The sequence below is a fragment of the Anolis sagrei genome, chromosome 3, assembly GCF_037176765.1.
Source record: "Anolis sagrei isolate rAnoSag1 chromosome 3, rAnoSag1.mat, whole genome shotgun sequence".
In the NCBI taxonomy this organism is placed as follows: Eukaryota; Metazoa; Chordata; class Lepidosauria; order Squamata; family Dactyloidae; genus Anolis; species Anolis sagrei.
Window position 1 is genome coordinate 214,487,653 of NC_090023.1, and position 20,495 is coordinate 214,508,147.

A 20,495-nucleotide genomic window follows, 5' to 3' on the forward strand; every position below is an offset into this window, starting at 1 on the left:
GGTTGAGCTGCCCCTGGTTGTTGTAGTACATATATGAAGGATGGTTGAGTGGAGAAGTGCTAAACCTATCTCCAATACACTGTATATATTTACTTTCAGGCGTGCACACATATAGACACCTACCTTAAAGAATAATCTATATTCTCTATTAAAGATAACCATGTGTTCTCTCTGTGTCAATCCATGTCTAGACAATATAGACTAAACAAAGTTCATGCTTGAGATGTGTCTTGCAAAACGCAAAAAATAAATGATTATTCTTTCACCCAGATGTACAACCCTGGTTATCCGCAGCGAAAATGAGACACAAGAGCATAAATTATCAGAAAAAAGGCATTATATTTGGGATTACACCATGTCCCAAACGGATTTTGGTTTCAAGCAATCAAATCTGAGTCCGTTTTATTACAATAAATGACCTAGACAACCGTAATTAAAGAAGAGGGGAAAGGAGGAACCAAAACAAAACTCTATCACACTAATATAGAAACCAAGCCTTGCTCTCTTCCACAGGAACGCTCCAGGGAATGTTAGTTTCAGCTGTTTTGAGGGTTTTCCACCTTTCCCCTTTTGGGGTCATTACTAACAAAAGTTCACTGTTTGGTTAAAGCAAAGCAACAGGTTTTTTTGTTTGCTTTTTGCAGTCTTACAGCAGCAAGTTTCATGTCACCAATAGGAAACACACATGCATGTACTGCAGTCAGACACACATACACACTCACAGACATTATACAGTAGCCTGTTGCTGCTATCAAGAGAGAGAAACACAGACACTCAGTTCTTTTTAAAGTGGTCACTTTTGAAAATCACACTAACATTTGGACTAGAAAAGAAAATACTGCACAGGTCTTCCACGTTGATGCTGAAAGTCATCCTTTTGCAGTGGACGGAGTCTTGCCTCCATTTGTTCAACAAGCATCACTGAAACCTGAAGGCACGCCGGCCAAAAAGCCCTGTTCTTTGTTTGTGTGTATGTGTTTGGTTTTGTTTTGTCACTTTAACTAGTGTGCTGGCCTAAAGTTGCAAAGTCCCTGCCCTTTTGCGTTGAAGCACACCAGCTGAATGTTATTTAAAGAGACCACAGTACTGGAAAAAGGCAGAGAGGCTCAATTCATAGCTGTGCTCTTTAGAGGCATCAACTGAAGGAATACGTCAGCCTATGAAAATAAAAACAAAAGGCAACAATCTGCAACCCCTCTTTGCATAAACATTATGTTTCAGGCTAAGAGTTCTTTGGGGGGACTGGGGATAAAGGAAGAAACTGGTCCTTGACAGTCATCAGCTTCAAGAGGAAAACGTTTCTTACAGGTTGCTATAATCAACAATGCACCAAAGATTACAGCACTGTATTGATTTAAAAAAAGAAACCTACAACCACCCACACACCTCCGGGAATTAATTCTAACCCTTCAACAACACTAACCAGACAGAACGGCCAAGGCCGTCCAATGCCACCAGCTTCTGGGAAGACACCTGGAAAGGTAAGCTAGTCCTTGTTCTCATATGGTCAGATCAAGTCTTTCTGACCATAACATGAAAAAGATCTTGAAAACTTTTAATAAAACTACTAACCGACTAAACCATCACCAAAACCAGAAGCAGAAAAAAGTCTTGCACACTCCTGTCACACATTATATCTCAAGCCCCCAACCAGATGGAGAAGAGGGGGGTCCATTTAGGAAAAAGAAAACCTTAGGAGTTTCTGCCTTCTCCACCACAGATGTACAGTTATTCCCATGGTTACATCCGAAGAAAAAATGTGAACCAACTTGTTTTTGGTTGTGAAGTTGGATTTATCCTTTAGATCTTCCCTTCTAACCATTATGGTTTTAGCTGGGGGATGTATTGGCATGAGAATTTGGAGAGTCCTGCTCATTTATGGTGTTCAGAAGCACGCATGCAGGCTGTCGGGGAAGTTGGTGGTGGTGGTTATGCTCTGGCTGCTGCTCATCCGAGACATTGAAAAGCCCTTCTTCCTCATCCCCGTGGGGAGGGCGGCCACTGCAGCTGTCACAGAAATCCATGGGCCTGTCATCAATGAGTCCATCCAACTCTTTGAGATCACTGTCATGGTGGTCCTGGTTACAGATGCAGATTTCAATGCCCGAGTCACCGGTGAACCTTCGGTGTCTGCCCGGAGTCTTGTCTTTAGCATCGGAGAAGGCGCTGCTGTGGTCTAAGCTTTCTGAGTTGTAATCTTTAAGCAGTTCTTCCTTGCACTCTGACTCTTTATCAGGACAGGATACATGGTCAGGAACTTCTTCTAACTCTGCTTGGCTGTTGGAGTTCCTTGGCTCACCACTGGCTGCTTTGGTGGTTGATCGTTCATCTAGCGGGGCGGAGGATTCGGGATCCCCAATGTTGAGGGAGGCAGTGGTGTCCGTGCTTCCGTTATTGCTTCCTGCTCCCGACAGAGAGCCCCCCGTCTGGGATGGCTGTAGGTTTCTTGTGTCCGGTGTTGCACTGCCACCACCAGGCGGGATACATTGCTGATGTAAGGCACTATATGGTGGGGGAGGGGTCGGAGGTCGATTCACCACTTCCTCATAGGGAGGTAGTAAATAATTTGGCAAAAATCCTAAATGGGGAGGCAGGGAGGACAAGTTACTACCAGATTATTTTGATCTATCAAAATTCAATGTTGACAAAAAAACAGATATACCTCTAAAAATGCAGCACCCCTTTGGCATTTGTCTATTATTTACACTGATTTTTAAAATCCCATTCTGACATATTTTAGGAAGCAGTAACTGCCTCATTCTATACATGGAAGAAATTCAAGCAAAACAGCCTAAACCCAGATGCTGTATATATAATCTGAGACAAATTTTTGGGAGCTTCTAATGTAGATATGATTTCTATTGTCTCTCTGGGGACTAGACAAAAGTTCAGAGAGGGAATCTGGGAAGAACCGGAATGAATGTATGATGTCCTGCTACCAACGTAAGCCTAAGAATTCAATATTGAACAATAGACTTCAAAAAGATGGATCCCATTTGAAGTCACTTTTGTCTCTGCAACCACAAACTGCCCATGAATGCATTTTTGTCTTATAGGCTCTTTTTTGTGATGTCAAATGTTTCATCTGTTGTTGTTTTATGCTTCGATCCATGGGTAGAAGCAGGTAAGAAATAATAGTAATAATAATAACAACAACAATTACAGAGGGTTTTCTCAGAAATAAACTACCCCTTACACCATTATCTTCTTTTTTTTCAACAATACAGCCCTTCTTATCCCTGATCTTTCTGCCTGTTCTGGCAAACCATTTCCCTCTCCCAATCTTATTTTCTCCTTTTAGATAGGATATGGTAAGAAAGGAGATTGAATGGATGAAGCACCTCTGTTGTATTTTTTAAAATTGTTAGAAACAGAAGAGGCAAAATAAGGTGATATCAGTCATCAGTACAAATGGACAAACTTTGGCCCCCCAGGTATTTTGAACCAATTTTAAGAAATCCCAGCCAGCTTACAGGCTGTGGGAGTTGAAATCCAAAACATCTGGAGAGCCACAGTTCACCCATGCCTTTGGTCACAGCACCCTACATGTGATCTGGAAGGTTCCGGCCCTGCGTATCTCCTGCGTATCTCCCTTTATGAACCCTAATATCTGCCGAGGAGGCCCTTCTCTTGCTCCCACCTCCATCACAAGCACGGTTGGTGGGGATGAGAGAGAGGGCCTTTTCTGTGATGGCCCCCCAGCTCTGGAATTCTCTCCCCAGGAAGATTAGATTAACCCCAACCCTGTCCACTTTCCAGAAAGACTTGAAAACCTGGATGTTCCAATGTGCCTTTGAATAATGGTTTAGTGCCTGATTAGGACTGCCCAACCTTAACTAATGGTTTGACCTCCCAGCACTTTACTTCTGGCCCGGCCCTACAATTTTGCATTTGCACAAGTCCTTGCCCTGCCTTATTAAACCTGACCATACACACTTTTCCTGGCTACTGGTTATGTTCCTTTGAATAACGGTTTAGCGTCTGATTAAGACTGCTAACTCTAACTTATGGTTTTGACTTCCTAGCACTTTACTTCCGGCCCAGCCCTATAGCTTTGCGTTTGTACAAGGCCTTGCCCTGCCCTATCCAATCTGAGCATGCCCACTTTTCCTGGCTACTGGTTATGATGTTGATTGAAATATTTTTAAAGATATTTTTACTGTTTTGATTTTATTGTTTTTACTTGTATTTTATTGTTATATGTTCTAATTGTGTTACTTTGTAACCCTTGTTTATTCTGGGCCTGGTTCCCACGTTAGCTGCCCCGAGTCCCTTTGAATAAAGTTGTTGTTGTTATTGTTATTGTTATTATTATATTATTATTATTATTATTATTATTATTATTATTATTGTCTGCTCCTATCACTTTGCACACACTGCTTCCAACCACACTACTGCTGTGTCAACTTTACAAAGGAAAACGTGTGGGAAGGAGATTTCAACTTTAGCTTTGTAACTGTTGCTATCAAAACCCAATTCACTAAACCACTTCCTCCTTTTACAGCAATCTGATGAACTGTTAAAGGCTGGAAAATAAGTCAAATGCCAAAGGTAAAGTCACTTCAGATCTTTATCTAGGCAACCTGGTCATTTTATCCACAGAATTCAGACCTTGCTTTAAAAACAGGGTTAGAGGCAATGCTGATTTGAGCCAGTTCAGTCAAGATGACAAGAAGGACAGGGCTGAGTCTTCTAGGTAGCTACCGTGTGCCACCTTCTCCGCACCAGTCACACGCCCACCTCTACATCCCTTCCCACCACTTTGGCTGTGACTCTCAGCTGGACAGGTTGAACCCACCCAACACAGCAATGTTTTGATCTTGTTCTTTAAAAGGCAGTCTGCTCCTTGCATGCAGTACATACGGAAATAAAATGGCAGAGTGGAGTAGTTATGTGCTTCCCGGTAGGCAATCAGGTTAATCTCATGCTGCCGTTGTTGGGCCTGAAGTCTATGCTTTGCGCGTCGGTGATGGCAAACACAACAGCAACTCAGTATGATGATGATCGTCCATACTAGCCAGAACCCTGTGGAGAAAGCAAAGAAAGAGGGTGTTGGATGAGTAAATTTCAGTGGGCATGTTTCTTCTTCAGGAGAAGACATTCTGCAGCTATGTAAGCAACCAGGTGATCTTTAGGCAGAATTGTGTACCAGCTGCAAGACCTTGTATGGATCAGCTACTGTGGGACGGGAGACAAAGCAGTTCTCAAAGGTGCACGTTCAAGAGATATCACCCCGTCCATGTATTCAAGGGCATTATAGTGATTCAGGAAAGCTAATTTAAATAAATTTGCTATCCTTTTGAAGGGAAGCCTTGAATCTGACCTTCAATGTTGTTACAGTTTTAATTTCAAACTGGAATATCAGGCCAGTAATTTGATGCCTGCCAAAAATATGGGGTGATGACAGCTAGTGGCACTGGTCATGGTGCCCCCACAACAGACATAAAATGTTACATTAGATTGCATTATAACAACTTTCACAGGGACTTAATGCCATCTAGATTGACTGGTAGTCAGCTGTGGTGGAAAGAGAAAGAGGAAGGACAGAGAACTGCACATGTAGTTATGGTGCAATCGCATACTTGTCAAATATCTCTTATCCAAAATTCTTGGGATCAGAAGTATTTTGGATTTCATATTTTTTTCTGATTTTGGAATAGCTGTCATTTGTATGTCTTTATATAATGAAATATTTTGGAGCAGGGACCCAAGTTTAAACCTGTAATTAATTTCTGCTTCATAAACACTTTATACACATATCCTGAAGGTATGATTAAGAAAGGTAATTCCTCTTAAAATGCACTCAATATATGGAATTCACAGTCATTAAGCTTAATAGCCTAAGAGCGCAGGTGGGGGAGCACAAAAATTGTCAAGAATAAAACTGTCAATGATATAAATAAAATTCTATTTTATTAAAGTTCAACATATATTTTCAGTACCATTTTGAGTTTCTGAGATTTGTTTTGCTTCCTCTCTCATCTAGCTTCGGATTTTAGGCAGCAACAAATCCACATTTGGCATTTGTTTATACACATACAAGAGATGTGCCAATTCTAGCAGTCTACTGAGAATACCTGTATAATATATAGATTCATAAATATCTGTCAGGCACATTTGGACATTTTTGTTTCGGATGTGTGAATTATGCATTTTATAGAACAGAAGCTGCCTTCATCCCACCTTTACCTAGTCATAGTGTTGGAATCACAGACACCTTAAAGGGCCAGACTCAAAAGTGGCTTCAAAACAGTTTATAAAAACAAAAGAAAAAGGATGCAGAGGTACTTAAATGCAGTGCAACTGGTCAAAACTCAAGAAACAAACCAGACCTGGTCCAAAAAGGTTAACAGAAATATAATCCAGATTAACTGGATGCAAAACCAACGAATCAAACAAAGCGCTCTGGGGCAAAACAGAAAGGCACAGTACACAAATGGTTAACAAAAGGAGGGGCCGCAGGAAGAGAAGCATCGTCAGTCAGCCGAAGTCCAGGGTTAAAGCTGGAGAAATCCGAAACAGCGCTGCTCCAGTATCCGCAGAAGCAGCGTCTTTAGCCAAACCAATCCAGGTCCAGGAAGGGAGAAGTCCACATTCACCAATCCGGGTTAATAACACTAAAACGATCAGGAGGTCCTAACTGCAGATCCTATACCAACGCCAAACACAAAACAGGCAGCAGCAAGTCTACAAGAATCTTTTCCAATACACAGCACCCAACACACAAACGTTCATCAACACCTTGCATTCTGCAAGGACCCATCACCCCTGAACTCACTTTTATTTACAAATCATCATCAGAAGATGAACTGACAACCGCCCCATCATTATCCCCTGCAGCTGCTCCCAGCTCCCCACGTGAATTCCCTTGTCCTTCCCTCCAATTCCTCCATCACCTTTCAAGACTTAGGTTCCCCCAAGACTTAGTTGGATCCCTTGATTGCCAGTCTTCACCCCCAGAGAACCCCATAAAGTATCACTAGTTGTTGGCTCCTCACAAATAGCTTGCACTTCCCTTATCTTAGTCCAATCCATGGTGTCTCCTTCTTCTCCTTCACTCACTGACCCATCATCCCCAGAGAATCCCTCAAATGACTCCTCATCTGTAGGTGCTGTAAATATGTCCCGGATCCTCCTTCTCTGCTGCTCATCATCAGATTCCTGCCCCTGAATAACCCTTTTCTCCCTTCTGGCAACCATACTACTGTTTATAACGTTACCCACAGGCTCTACTACAACAAATAGTTACTGAAAAGACAGTTTCATTTTAGGCTCTTATAGACTAAAAACCTGGCATGACATAAAATTTGGAATGATTATAACTATTTGCTAATTGATCTGTAACAAAATATGTGCCTCTGCAAATAAAAGTAGCAAGTAACAACACAGGACACCAAGAAGTTGCATGATGAACACACAGAACGTGCTTGAAAGCAATTATCTGCATACAAATCTTTGAAAAGTAAAATTGTTTCAAAAAGAAAGGCCCTTATGTAATAAACATGTAGTAAATGTTGGGCGGGAAGGTAACAGCGCTCCATGCAGTCATGCCGGCCACATGACCTTGGAAGTGTCTACGGACAACGCTGGCTCTTCGGCTTAGAAATGGAGATGAGCACCACACCCCAGAGTCAGACATGACTGGACTTAATGTCAGGGGACTACCTTTACCTTTACCTAAATGTTGGGCAAGTGGGGTTATCAACAAAAGACCCTTCTCATAAATGTACAGCAGAGTAACTTATTAGCAGCAGCATGACCCAGCACCAGTAGCCCAAAGTGATAAAAAGAACAAAAACACAGAGACCAATGTTATCTCTTCCATAGGAAGTAAAATAATGTGGTTGCACTATTTACAACAACAAGGTTTCCATAACACAAATAAACAAACACATAGTAGCTTTACACACAGCATACTGGAGCTTTCTCATACTGGAGCTTTCTCACATGAGGCTTCTCTCACAGAGAGGTTTACATCATACTCCTCAGGACGACACTAGCTTTGGCTCACAAACTCTAACAGGCTTCGGTCTATTCACTCTCCTCAGGACAACACTAGCTTTGGACCACTGACTCTAGCAGGATTTGGCCTACTAGCTCTTTCAGTGCTTGACTCACATTTTTGTAATTAAAAATACCTAATTAATTTTTCATATTTCTGATAGTAAATACAAGTTTATTAGGTGTAGCAGAATCCTTCTCAACCTAGCATGCACTAGATGCATCTACAGTTCCCATCATCCTCAAGCAACACACATTTGTGTTGTTGTTCATTCGTTCAGTCGTCTCCGACTCTTCGTGACCTCATGGAACAGTCCACGCCAGAGCTCCCTGTCGGCCGTCACCACCCCCAGCTCCTTCAAGGTCAGTCCAGTCACTTCAAGGATGCCATCCATTCATCTTGTCCTTAGTCAGCCCCTCTTCCTTTTGCCTTCCACTTTCCCCAGCATAATTGTCTTCTCTAGGCTTTCCTGTCTCCTCATGATGTGCAACACACATTAGTCATGGTATTTTGGGGACAACTGGGCTTGTAGGCACAAAACATTTGATGGGTGTAGGGTTAGGCAAGACTCTCTTTATGACCTGAAATCATCGATGAGGCTTTTTTCCTGGGGTAACAGCATCAGTGTGATGACTTTTATGGTTGGGAAACTACTTGGCAATCTCATACATTGTTGCCTTGGGCTGTATCATGGATAGAAGGTACCGTAAGGGTTTTTGAGCTATAATGCAAATAGATGATAGAAACTGTCCATCTTAAAAGGTGTTCATTTCCTCCAAAAGAAGATATCTAATTAGACATGCAAAAATGTCACAAAACATTGTCTGAGATCAAGATGCAATACATCCAGTCTTGAAACTTGATCTTAGTTCAGTAGAAAGACTAAGCTCAGTGCTTGAAAAGGTATCATGCGGCCCTTCCTTAATTTTGATGCATGAGAGGAAAGCCATGGCTCTTTCACACTACACAGTTATACTGCTATGCTTCTACTTTAACTGTCGTGGCAACATCCTATGGAATCTTGAATTTTGGACTTTTAGAGGAGGGACATTTAGAATTCCCTGGAAGAGTGCCTTACCAAACCAGGCATCCTCAGAGGTTATGAGGTCTGTTAGAAACTAGGAAAATTAGGTTTATATATATGTGGAAAGAACTCTTGTCTGTTGGAGCTAGGTGTGAATGTTTCAATTAGCCACCTTGATTAGCATTTGATGGCCTGACGGTTTTTAGGTGTGGCTTGTGGGGGAATCCCTTGTTAAGAGGTGATTAGCTGTCCCTGGTTGTTTCTTGTCTGGAGTTCCCCTGTGTTTGAGTGTTGTTCTTTATTTATTTAGGCACTGCAGACTACTTCAACCAGAGAAGTCAACCATAGCAGAGCACCTGATGAACTAACCTGGACATAGAGTATTATCTGAGAACACCGAAATGTAGCCTGACAACTACCATGTCAGGCTACACAGAGAAGCCACTGAAATCCACAAGCATGTCAACAATTTCAACAGAAAGGAAGAAACCATAAAAATGAACAAAATCTTGCTACAGGATTTAAAAACTCTAAAATTATAACATTAAATAAAGAGCAACACTCAAACACAGGGGAACTCCAGACAAGAAACAATCAGGGACAGCTAATCACCTCTCAACAAAGGATTCTGCCAGGCAGTAACATGCCACTCCTAAAAACTGTCAGGCCATCAAATGTTAATCAAGGTGGCCAATTGAAACATTCACACTTAGCTCCAAGGGACAAGAGTTCTTTCCAAAGACATATAAATGCAATTTTCCTAGTTTCTAACAGATCTCACAACCTCTGAGGATATCTGCCATAGATGCAGGTGAAACATTAGGAGAATGCTTCTAGAACTTCAGCCCAAAAAACCTACAATAACCCGGCCATGAAAGCCTTTGACAATACATTAAACAAACCAGCCTTAATATTTTGAGGAAACTGAATGTATCAGGTAATACAGAAAAAGCAATCTTGTATGTTTTCTGAAAATAAAAATACTGTGTTATTATAGTAATAAATTAAAATAATTCAGTATCAGAGATGGTAACTATAAGCAGCTATATTCTTCGGTATCACACAATGCAATTCTAGACAAAAAAGGTTCTAAGAATGAAACAATGGAAATAAATCAAAGTAAATGTTATTTATCTAGACATTGTGGTATCTCTTTCAACTCAAGGAACACATTCAACTTCTTGGTGTTCAAATTCCAATACTAATGGCCAAAGGTAAAAAATTGCATTATTTAGTTCAAATCTTTTTGAGCCAATAAAACTGATACATGGCAACATTCAAAACACTCTGTGTGTGTGTGTATGTGTGGAAAAGCTGGGAAACCAACAAAAATTGAATAATAAGGGACATTACTATTTGATGGGGGGAGCCCAAAAAGGTGGAGTGGGAACTCAATGAAGCCTGAAATCAGCAGAAAGATCTGAAGGCCCCTATCCTGATTACAGCTTGATTTTCAAAAAGGGGTTTTGACACAGAGTCTCAATTTTGATTCATTATTGGACACAGCAAAAAAGGGAGGTTTTCTTTTAGCTGGAATAGGGATTTTGTGACCCTACAGTTCTGGCCAGTCACCTGGAGAATGTACCAATTTCTGTATTGAACCCTGCAAGCACAATGCAAGTGATAAGACCAAACAAAAGGGTTGAACAAAATGCTAATAACAGATACCACTTTCTTGTTCTGCTCTGACAGCTTTAAACCTTCACAACTCTACAAGGAGACCCTGATTCCATGTATTGTTGATGGAGAGAGCCTTACCAGTCAACTATACTAGATTCCAGAAGGGCAACTGCAGTATGTCAAAAACACAAGGGGCAGCAACACCCCCTTCCCAACATGACAAAAGTTTCCCAGGACAAAATATTCTGGTGCCTCTTCTACAACTCTTTCATCAATTGTTCCCAGTAAGTTGGTCTCAAGAAAGAGAAGTGAAACAGTAAGAACTGCTTACAGGATATGTTGAAGAGTAAGAGGAAGCTAAGCAAGATTTGTCAGCTATAGAAACACAGGGCTCTTACATCACCCAAGGAGGTGGGATGATGATGATTTACAGTCTGCCTTCCTCTCACTAATGATATTCAAGGTGGTTAACTACATGTTAGAAAAACAGTAAGGATAAAAACTGTACAAAAGAATCAATAAGAGCACACACACACACATAAACAGTTGATACAATTAAAATGTGAAACATTAAAACGCATTAAATTCATTACCATTAATTAAACAGCAATGCCCACTCTCGTCAGTTTCGAGAAGCCTGGCAGCATGACAATGTTTTAACGTTACAGAAAGACAGCAATGCGTTTCCTAGGGATCAAGTGCCAAAGTCTGGGAGCAGACACTGAAAAGGCCTTATCCTTTGTTCCTATCAAATGATCCTGAGAAAGTGGTGGTACAATGAGAAGCATCTCTCCAAATGATTTTAGACCTCCAAAGGATTCATAAAGGAAGATATGGTCCTTCAAACATTCTGGACACAAGATACACAGGGCTCCCCATAGCCAATCTGACTTTTACACTTTGGGCCAACTGAAGTTTCTATTCGCACTATTCGCACTATAACATTTACTACAGAAAGTGCACTATAGTAATCCAGATGTGATTTCTCCAGGAACTGGTACATTTGGCTCACTAGCTTTAACTGTGCCAGGCTTTAGCACAGCTGGTAAATCACCAGCAATGATAAAATCTAACCAAAAGGCTGCCAATTCCTAGACTGCTTGGAGAATGTAATCCCAGTAAACACAGACTGAATCCCCAGATCTGTCTTTCGACTGACTTGAAATACTTATCTCTGGATTAAGCCTCAATTTTTTGCCCTCATCTAGTGTATTCCAGGACCAGGCATCAGTTTTATAAAGGTATCAAATTGAAAGGAGTGATAGAGTTGGGCATCATCAACATATTAGGGATGGCAATTACGTTATGTAAATATAATGAGTCAATGTGATTAATGGTGTAAAATTTCAATCTTGAGGGCATTTTTTCCTCAATTTTTTGAATTAAAAAAAAAATGAAAAAAATGAACAATGTTAGATTTACAGATTGAAAAATTAAAAGTTGCTCTGTTACTTTAGGAAAATAAAATTATTATATATAATTCTGTTTCAACATTGAATTATTATGTTTGCTATAGGAAAAGCATATTTTATTCAGACAAAAATTACAAATCAAAGTTTCTTTTCTCTCTCTTTTTTTTGGTTACAGATCCTGAACCGCAAAGAACCCTGAACTGTAAGGAAGCTCTTACGTTTTGTAGTTTATTATGAGCAGGAAAGGAAATATACAAACATGTCAATCAACATGTTGGAACCTTATTTTGCTTCTTCAAGTTTTTCCCACAGTACCAAGGAGACACAAGACACTCATTCCCATAAAAATGACTGAGAGGGAAACAAAGAACAGGAATTGGAATCATCAGATCCTGTATACAGTGTTACAAAGGTCTTCCTGTTACACAGTTTTTAGAAGCAGTTTGGGGAGAGGCAATATATGAAAACCTGGTCTTAAACATTTGATTCATTAAAAAAAGAAACTATTCCATCGATTTTTTTAAAAAAAATTATTTTCACCACCATACAGAGAAACAGTTGGGAGGGTTTTGTTTTTTGTTTTGGTTTTTTTAGTGTCATGTCGTGTCGTGTCGTGTTAGGGGTGGGAAGAAGGAAAGGCATAGTAAAATACAAATAATATATAGATGTTAGGTAGTATTTTATTGGTCCACATAAATATGCATATATATAGATGTGTTTGAAATTGGGTCCATCATTTTGAAACACCGTATATACGAGACATGTATGCTGAATAGAAGTCTGTCTCCAGACTGTCATGTCACGCGTAATGGACTGGTCAGGATGTCCCATAAAGACCTTAACTGCTAAAGCTTTCTATTCCGCAGCAAATTAAAAACACAGAAAAGCCTTCTACCAGACTGAAGGATGTATTTCCATGTTTCCCCAGTGGCAAGGCTCCAAGCAAAGGTCTCACTGAGGCCAGTGCCTTTTATCCTCAGCAAAATGGGAAAACATGTTTTCCCATTTAGTGCTCAAGAGCAGGAACAGAATAGTCTGCTCTAGAGTTCACAGTAAACTTGGGTAGAAGCCACTGCTTTATTGACAGGAAACCTCACTATGGCCAAGCCAAAATGCATTGCAAATCGTTTGTCCACCCACAAAAGAAGCATATGAGGTGAAGGCCTTAGATTTAGATTACCTATCCTGAAAGAGGGTCAAGGAAGTCAACTAGCAAATAATGACTTCAGTGTAGCTGCTAAGAGTATTGATAGGAACTATACTGTCAGTTTTCTTGTCCTCAGTGAGTAACACTGTCTCAATACATCAATGTAACCTATTAAAAATGCTGTATATCACCACAAGATCTTCCCCATTCCTGGACATTTTATGTAAACATACTCACACCAGACCAAAAGTTTTGTTTTTTTTACCCAAAATATAGAAATTCTTCTGTGCAATCTTCTCTGCTACATGGAAAAAGTATTTTATGCAATATTTCTTTTTGTATCCAAGACCACAATGAGCAAATAATGCTGTCTTAGTTAAGAGACTATACTGTGAATTTGAAAAGACATCTTTCTTCTACTATGACAGGGGTCCTCAAACTTTGTAAACAGAGGGCCGGGTCACTGTCCTTCAAACTGTTGGAGGGCTGGATTATAATTCGAAAAAAATGAATGAATTCCTATGCACACTGCACATATCTTATTTGTAGTGCAAAAACACTTTAGAATACAATAATTAAAATGAAGAACAATTTTAACAAATATAAACTTATTAGTATTTCATTGGGAAGCGTGGGCCTGCTTTTGGCTGATGAGATTGGGTTGTTGTTGTTGTTGTTGTGTGCTTTCAAGTAGTTTCAGACTTAGGTTGACATTGAGCAAGGGCCGGGTAAATGACCTTGGAGGGCTGCATCCGGCCCCCGGGCCTTAGTTTGAGGACCCCTGTACTATGAACTGCAAAGTTATGATACAACTAAGGTAAAAACAAAGCGCGTTGCGCGCGCGCGCACACACACACACAATCAAATTAGTAAAACAAAGCCAGTTTAGAAAGACCTTCATCACTGGATTATTCTTCCTGAACAACCTAGTTTTATCAGATGTATATCTTCTGGAACTGTCTTTAATTGTGTTGGGGAGGATAGTCATATGGAATTTCTCTCAAACATAAACTAGTCATCTCATCACACTGGAGAATGAATCCACTTTAAATCTGGTTGCTGCTTCCTGGAGAATTCTGGGTTTTGTAGTTTAGGGAGGAACCTTTAACAGCCTCATTAAACTGCAAACTCCAGAATTCTGCAGGAGGCAGAAACCAGATTCAAAGTGGATTCAGTCTCTAGTGTGATGAAGTAGCAAGAAATAGATTTTTTTTCTTTTTAGTCTCTATTTTGTACTTAACAATAAAATAGCAGCAATAAATATTAACCTCCTTCCTATGCCAAAGCAGAACAATTAAAGACAGAGCAAGAAAATCACACTAAAGCCAAAATAGCATGGTGCAATTTGTATGGACAACCTTCCACCCTCTTTAAACCTTACAAATCTCACTCAGTGGAGATAGTTCTTGTAACTTTTAGCCTGGTGAATCTGGGAGGTATCTATTTCAAAACAAATATCTAATTTCTAATATAGATATCCTTTTTAACACGTTTTTAAGAAATACTTAGCTTTTTTCATAGGCTCAGTAAAAGAATAATCTGGATTCTTTTACAGAGTCACAGCTTCGCCCCAGAAATAGGCTGATCACTCTCACTTTTATCCAGAGTTTTAGTACTAAAACAACATACAGTAGCATTTTCAAGACAATATCTTCAAATCTCAGTACTGGTTTCCCATAACCTTTTGCATAAACTCCTTACATTTACTGTTAATGCTCTTTACTCCTTGAAATCTTTTCATTTTAAAACCATTTGTTGTTGTTCATTTGTTCAGTCGTTTCCGACTCTTTGTGACCTCATGGACCAGCTCACGCCAGAGCTCCCTGTCGGCTGTCACCACCCCCAGCTCCTTCAAGGTCAAGCCAGTAATTTCAAGGATCCCATCCATCCATCTTGCCCTTGGTCGGCCCTTCTTCCTTTTTCCTTCCATTTTCCCCAGCATTTTTAAACCATATCCAGCTCTTATTTCTCACTCACTGCTTTACCACTTCAAATGTCTAAAACTTTTATGATCTTTCAAACAATGTTGCACATTTTCCCACAATATGTCTTATATATGCAATTACCTGGTTTTATATATCACCTTATTAATTTTAATGCTTCATATCTCCTTCCTCTATAGTTACTACTAGCAACAGTATTTAAAAAGTAGTTCGATTTTGTGTTATAAAGATGGGCAAGCACGTGAGCTGTACCTGATTCTAAGTACAGCTCACATGCTTGTAGTTTTACATTACTGACTCTCCATTCCATAATGTCTCAGTCACTACCAATTTAGTTTCCTATCAGTTTAATTATAAAAAACAAGGGGAAAAAACAGTTGACAAATTACATCAGCTGAAAACAGGAGTTTGTGTTTCATGGGGAATGTGTATCCAGAACATATTATCTTTCTGTTCCAATCCAGATCTTTGCTTATGGTAAATAAATACAACTAAAATTTAACAAAAAATATCGAGGAAGGGGCATACAATTTTCAGCTAGAGACACAGTGGTGTCACAATGTTAAATCAGAAAATCAAACAAAATGTTTTATTTTGTGTCAAAAGAATTGCATAGATAAGTCTAGAACTGATAAAAAAATAAAGGGATCACAAGCTGTTAGATAGATTTAGACCATCTAAAACAAAGACCATCTGAGACAAATCAAATACAAAGAAAGTTACCATTTTGTTTGTAACCCAAAAGTATTGCTTCACAAACAAAATGGTAACTGTCTTTGTATTTGAATGGGATTAAGATCAAATGCTTTCAACCTGTTTTCAGGAAGGCAAATCACACAGCCACTCACTTCCATTAAACCCACTTAAAACCAAGCCATGTGATGAGCTACACTATTGCTACACAGCAGCCTGTAATGATGCCATCTATCAAAATCTGCTGACGTTTCACTTTCAAAAGAAACCCAAATAATTTGTTATGCACAAGCTTTCATAATTCCCAGAAAGTGTTGCTCTGTAGACCTTACGCATATTAAGTAAAAACTAATTTGGATAGCAGTATTTTGTCCAAGCTTGCAACAAACACAAGTATTATACTATTACAAATGCAGCAAAAGGCGGTGGCCCTATTAGCCAGCTATTTGGCCCAGTTAGTTGAATCTACAAAGAAATTTGTGGAGTTTTTGGATAGTTTTTCACAGGGTGTAACAGAATGCTTTCCAACTTTGTACACTTCCTTTCACCTCTCCTTTTGATCCCTGAAAAGGAGAGATGAATAAGACGGCCAAAGTAGTGGCAGCACTGAAACATTTCAGAGTGAACTGAAGAGATCTGGACCTATAACTACCACTACTTTTTGTCTCTGTTTTATCTACATGAAATTGCTTTACATTATTTATCAGCAAAGTGAGATGGTAGAAGCACTGGACCATTTCAGATTGCAGATGAGAAATGTTTATGAATTTTCTAGGTGCAAAGGTGACTGCAGATGCAGACTGCAGCCAGGAAATCAGGAGACGCTTACTTCTTGGGAGGAGAGCAATGACCAATCTTGATAAAAAAGTGAAAAGTAGAAATATCACACTGGCAACAAAGACCCGCATAGTAAAAGCAATGGTATTCCCCATAGTCACCTACGGATGTGAGAGCTGGACCATAGGGAAGGCTGATTCAAAAGATAGATGCTTTTGAACTGTGGTGCTAGAGGAAAGTTCTGAGAGTGCCTTGGACTGCGAGAAGATCCAACCAGTCCATACTTCCAGAAATAAAGCCTGACTGCTCATTGGAGGGAAGAATAGTAGAGGCCAAGATGAAGTACTTTAGCCACATCATGAGAAGAAAGGAAAGCTTAGAGAAGACAATTATGCTGGGGAAAATGGAAGGAAAAAAGATGAGGGGCCGACCAAGGGCAAGATGGATGGATGGATGGTATCCTTGAAGTGACTGGATTGACCTTGAAGGAGTTGGGGTGGTGACGACTGACAGGGAGCTCTGGCATGAACTGGTCCATGAAGTCACGAAGAGTCGGAAACGACTGAACAAATGAACAACAAAAAAATGACTGGTAATTCTGGGAATTGTAGACCAAAACACCTGGGGACTCACAGGTTGAGAACCACTGGATTAGATGGTCCTTGGCATACCTTTCAAATATATAATTATACGACTCTCCTAACAAAACAAGATCTTCATATCACTTATGCTGCCTTTAAATCGAATCAGCTACTAAGTCATAGAGACCATTGGAATAGCAGGGAGAATGGATTAGCAGTCAGATCAGAAGCTTAATTTCAGAAATAATTTGATTTTAATATTCATCACCAACAGAGAGGATTTACAATTGAACTTGTTTTGATGATACATATGTAGTAACTGAAATGCACCTCAATGCAATCACAGTTCATTTCCATTTCAGGAGGCAAATTGACTTTTTCTCATTTTAGAACCTGTCTCCACCCCACACAGTTCCAACTAAGAAATAAGTATATAGTATTGCTATTACCAGGCATACTTCGTACGTGTGTGTCTGTGTCTGGGAGTGATTAGCTACAGGAATATCTAACAAATATTTCTCTGTCTCAAACTCACACATGGTAGCATTTTTTGTAAATCTGCTGAATGGGGATCAAGTTCACAAAACCCTATGCTATAGGTTTCCTAATGTTTAAGGTGTGTTTGCTATAAGATACTGATACTGTTACTACTGTGGGAATTTCAACAATCTGGCACTCCAAGCAATGTACAATGATTGTATATACAGTTATTCCTCCATATTTGCAAGTTAAACTTTTGTGGATTATTTGCTATTGACTCTGCTTGCCTACATCACTAACAATGTCAGTAAAGGCCACATCAATGTGGCCAAGAAAAATAAAATGTGGGCAAAAGCTGATGCTAGTGTGATCACCCAACTGCTCCCCCTGCCTCTGTCCTCCGTGTGCCTCTACTTCCAGAATGGGCAAGGCATGGCCGAAGACATGCCCAAAACAGAAGCCTGACCGGCTGGTGCTATGCTACAGATCAGCAAAGTCTGATACAAAGCCGAGTGCAACCTGCCCACTCTGATGAAACCCTACCAGTAGCGCTAAATGGCTGTCTGGCTTTCCCACCTGTCCCAAAATCCACACTACCAGCAACTGCCTATTCCTTGATACTAGAGGAAAAGGAGGAGGAGATGGTTAAGGCAGTGAGGATAGTCAGACACCCGAGTGGAAGTTCAGGGCAGCTATAGGCATGTCTTCACATTGATCAAAGTGCATATCGTCAAGTATCCTAAGCTGCATGCTGGGCAATTGCCAGTGGTACTATAGACTGGTCGGTAAGGTGAAGCTCATAGTAAAAGTATTGAGGGAGACTTCTGGAGAAATCATAGAATCCTAAAGTTAGAAGAGACCTTGTGGGTCAACCAGTCCAACACCCTGCTAAGAAGCAGGAAAATCGCATTCAAAGCACCCCCGACAAATGGACATCCAGCCTCTGTTTAAAAGCCTCCAAAGAAGGAGCCTCCACCACACTCTGAGACAGAGAGTTCCACTGCTGAACAGCTCTCACAGTTAGGAAGTTCTTCCTAATGTTCAGGTGGAATCTCCTTTCCTGTAGTTTGAAGCCATTGTTCCGCATCTTAAATCTCCAGGGCAGCGGAAAACAAACCTGCTCCTTCCTCCCTATGACTTCCCCTTCACATATTTATACATGGCTATCATGTCTCCTCTCAGCCTTCTCTTTCTCAGGCTAGCTCTTTAAGCCGCTCCTCATAAAGCTTGTTCTCCAGACCCTTGATCATTTTAATCACCCTCTCTTGGACACATTCCAGCTTGTCAACATCTCACTTAAACTGTGGTGCCCAGAATTGGACACAGTATTCCAGGTGTGGTCTGAACAAGGCATAATAGAGGGGTAGCGTGACTTCCCTGGATCTAGACACTATACAGTACTCCTATTTACACAGACCAAAATCCCATGGGCTTTTAAAGCTGCTGCATCACATTGTTGCCTCATGTTTAATTTGTTGTTCATGAGGACTTCAAGAACCTTTTCACATGTACTGCTGTCGAGCCATGCGTCCCTCATTCTGTATCTTTGCATTTCATTTTTTCTGCCTAAAACAAGTATCTTGCATTTGTCCCTGTTGAGCTTCATTTTGTTAATTCTGGCCCATCTCCCTAATCTGTTAAGATTGTTTTGAATTCTGCTCCTGTCTTCTGGAGTATTGGCTACTCCTCCCAATTTGGTGTCGACTGCGAACTTGATGATCATGCCAAATGTATCATTACATACAGTGTGTTGAATATGGTTTGGTGAGGGAATCTAGAGACATTCACCATTTCTCAATTTCACCTGAGGTCTTGTGCCCCAAGCCCCCACAAATGTGGAAGGCTGACTGTACTAAACACTGACCCCGATTTGATAGGTCCATTATCCATAAACATCCCTGCTTAAGTGTCCAGTCTAGCCTGAGCTTGAAGTTGACCAACCTCACCCATTACTGACTCCCAACACCTGTTCAAGGACTCTGCTGTCTCTCTAAGAAGGAAGAGATATGAAGTGAGTATGTTCAGCATTCTGATGACATTGGTAAGCTACAAAACCTTGTATGACCTCTTCCAATGGCTTCACATAGATATTAAATAACGCAGGAGAGGAAATAAACATCCAAGGCACCCAACAGTCAAATTTTGGGAACTACCTGATCAAGGGAAAGTAGAAAGACAGTTAAGTGGAGCTATACAGATATAAAGCTGACAGGAGGTAGAAAAGGATACCAGAGCTTGTGACACTGAAAGTCACCACAACGGTAAGAAGAACTGTTTATTTCCAGCAAAGGTGGTTATCCATCAGTACAATCAAAGGAATTTCTTTCCTATATGCAGGCCTAGAGCCTGGATGAACTAACTTCTGATAATTATTTTTGTTGAAATTTTAGCAAGGAATTGAACAGCATCACTAACTATTTTCAAATGTTGGAGAAAGAAAAAAGCAGAACAGACATGGCTCAGATTATGCAAAGACATATTTAAAACAAAAGAAAAACTGAGAAGAGACTTACACCAAAGCTCATAATAGTAATTGCAGCATTGAGACTGTCCACAGCAGTGGCCTGTTTCACAAATATAACTCTGATTGTTGATTCCTAGGCAAGTTTCTTTGTCCTAGAATGTGAGAGAGAAATACGTTAATGAAACGGCATTTTAAAATGTGAAAAACTATGTACTTTAAATAAACACTAAGCCTTAAGTTACCTGTGAGGTATGTATTAACCCAGGGTTACCTGTTCAAGGTCATAGATAGCCTGTGACCCACTTGAGAGAAACATTCCAAGCTTCTAACTTCAATGACCATATCTTTAAGC

At 40.2% G+C, this 20,495-nt stretch overlaps 1 protein-coding gene across 2 annotated transcripts in view; it reads right to left on the reverse strand.

The window, feature by feature from the left end:
• Window positions 1-319: 319 nt before the first annotated feature.
• Window positions 320-20,495, reverse strand: part of WBP1L (WW domain binding protein 1 like) — a 61,249-nt gene continuing 41,073 nt past the window's right edge. For both annotated transcript variants that reach the window (XM_060768303.2, XM_060768304.2), the window contains exons 2-4: window positions 20,193-20,295; window positions 4,864-5,025; window positions 320-2,578 (exon numbers count right to left, since the gene is read on the reverse strand). In XM_060768303.2, the coding sequence (XP_060624286.2) occupies window positions 1,830-2,578; window positions 4,864-5,025; window positions 20,193-20,295 (1,014 nt within the window). In that variant the 3' untranslated portion in view covers window positions 320-1,829. The remainder of the gene's footprint in view (window positions 2,579-4,863; window positions 5,026-20,192; window positions 20,296-20,495) is intronic.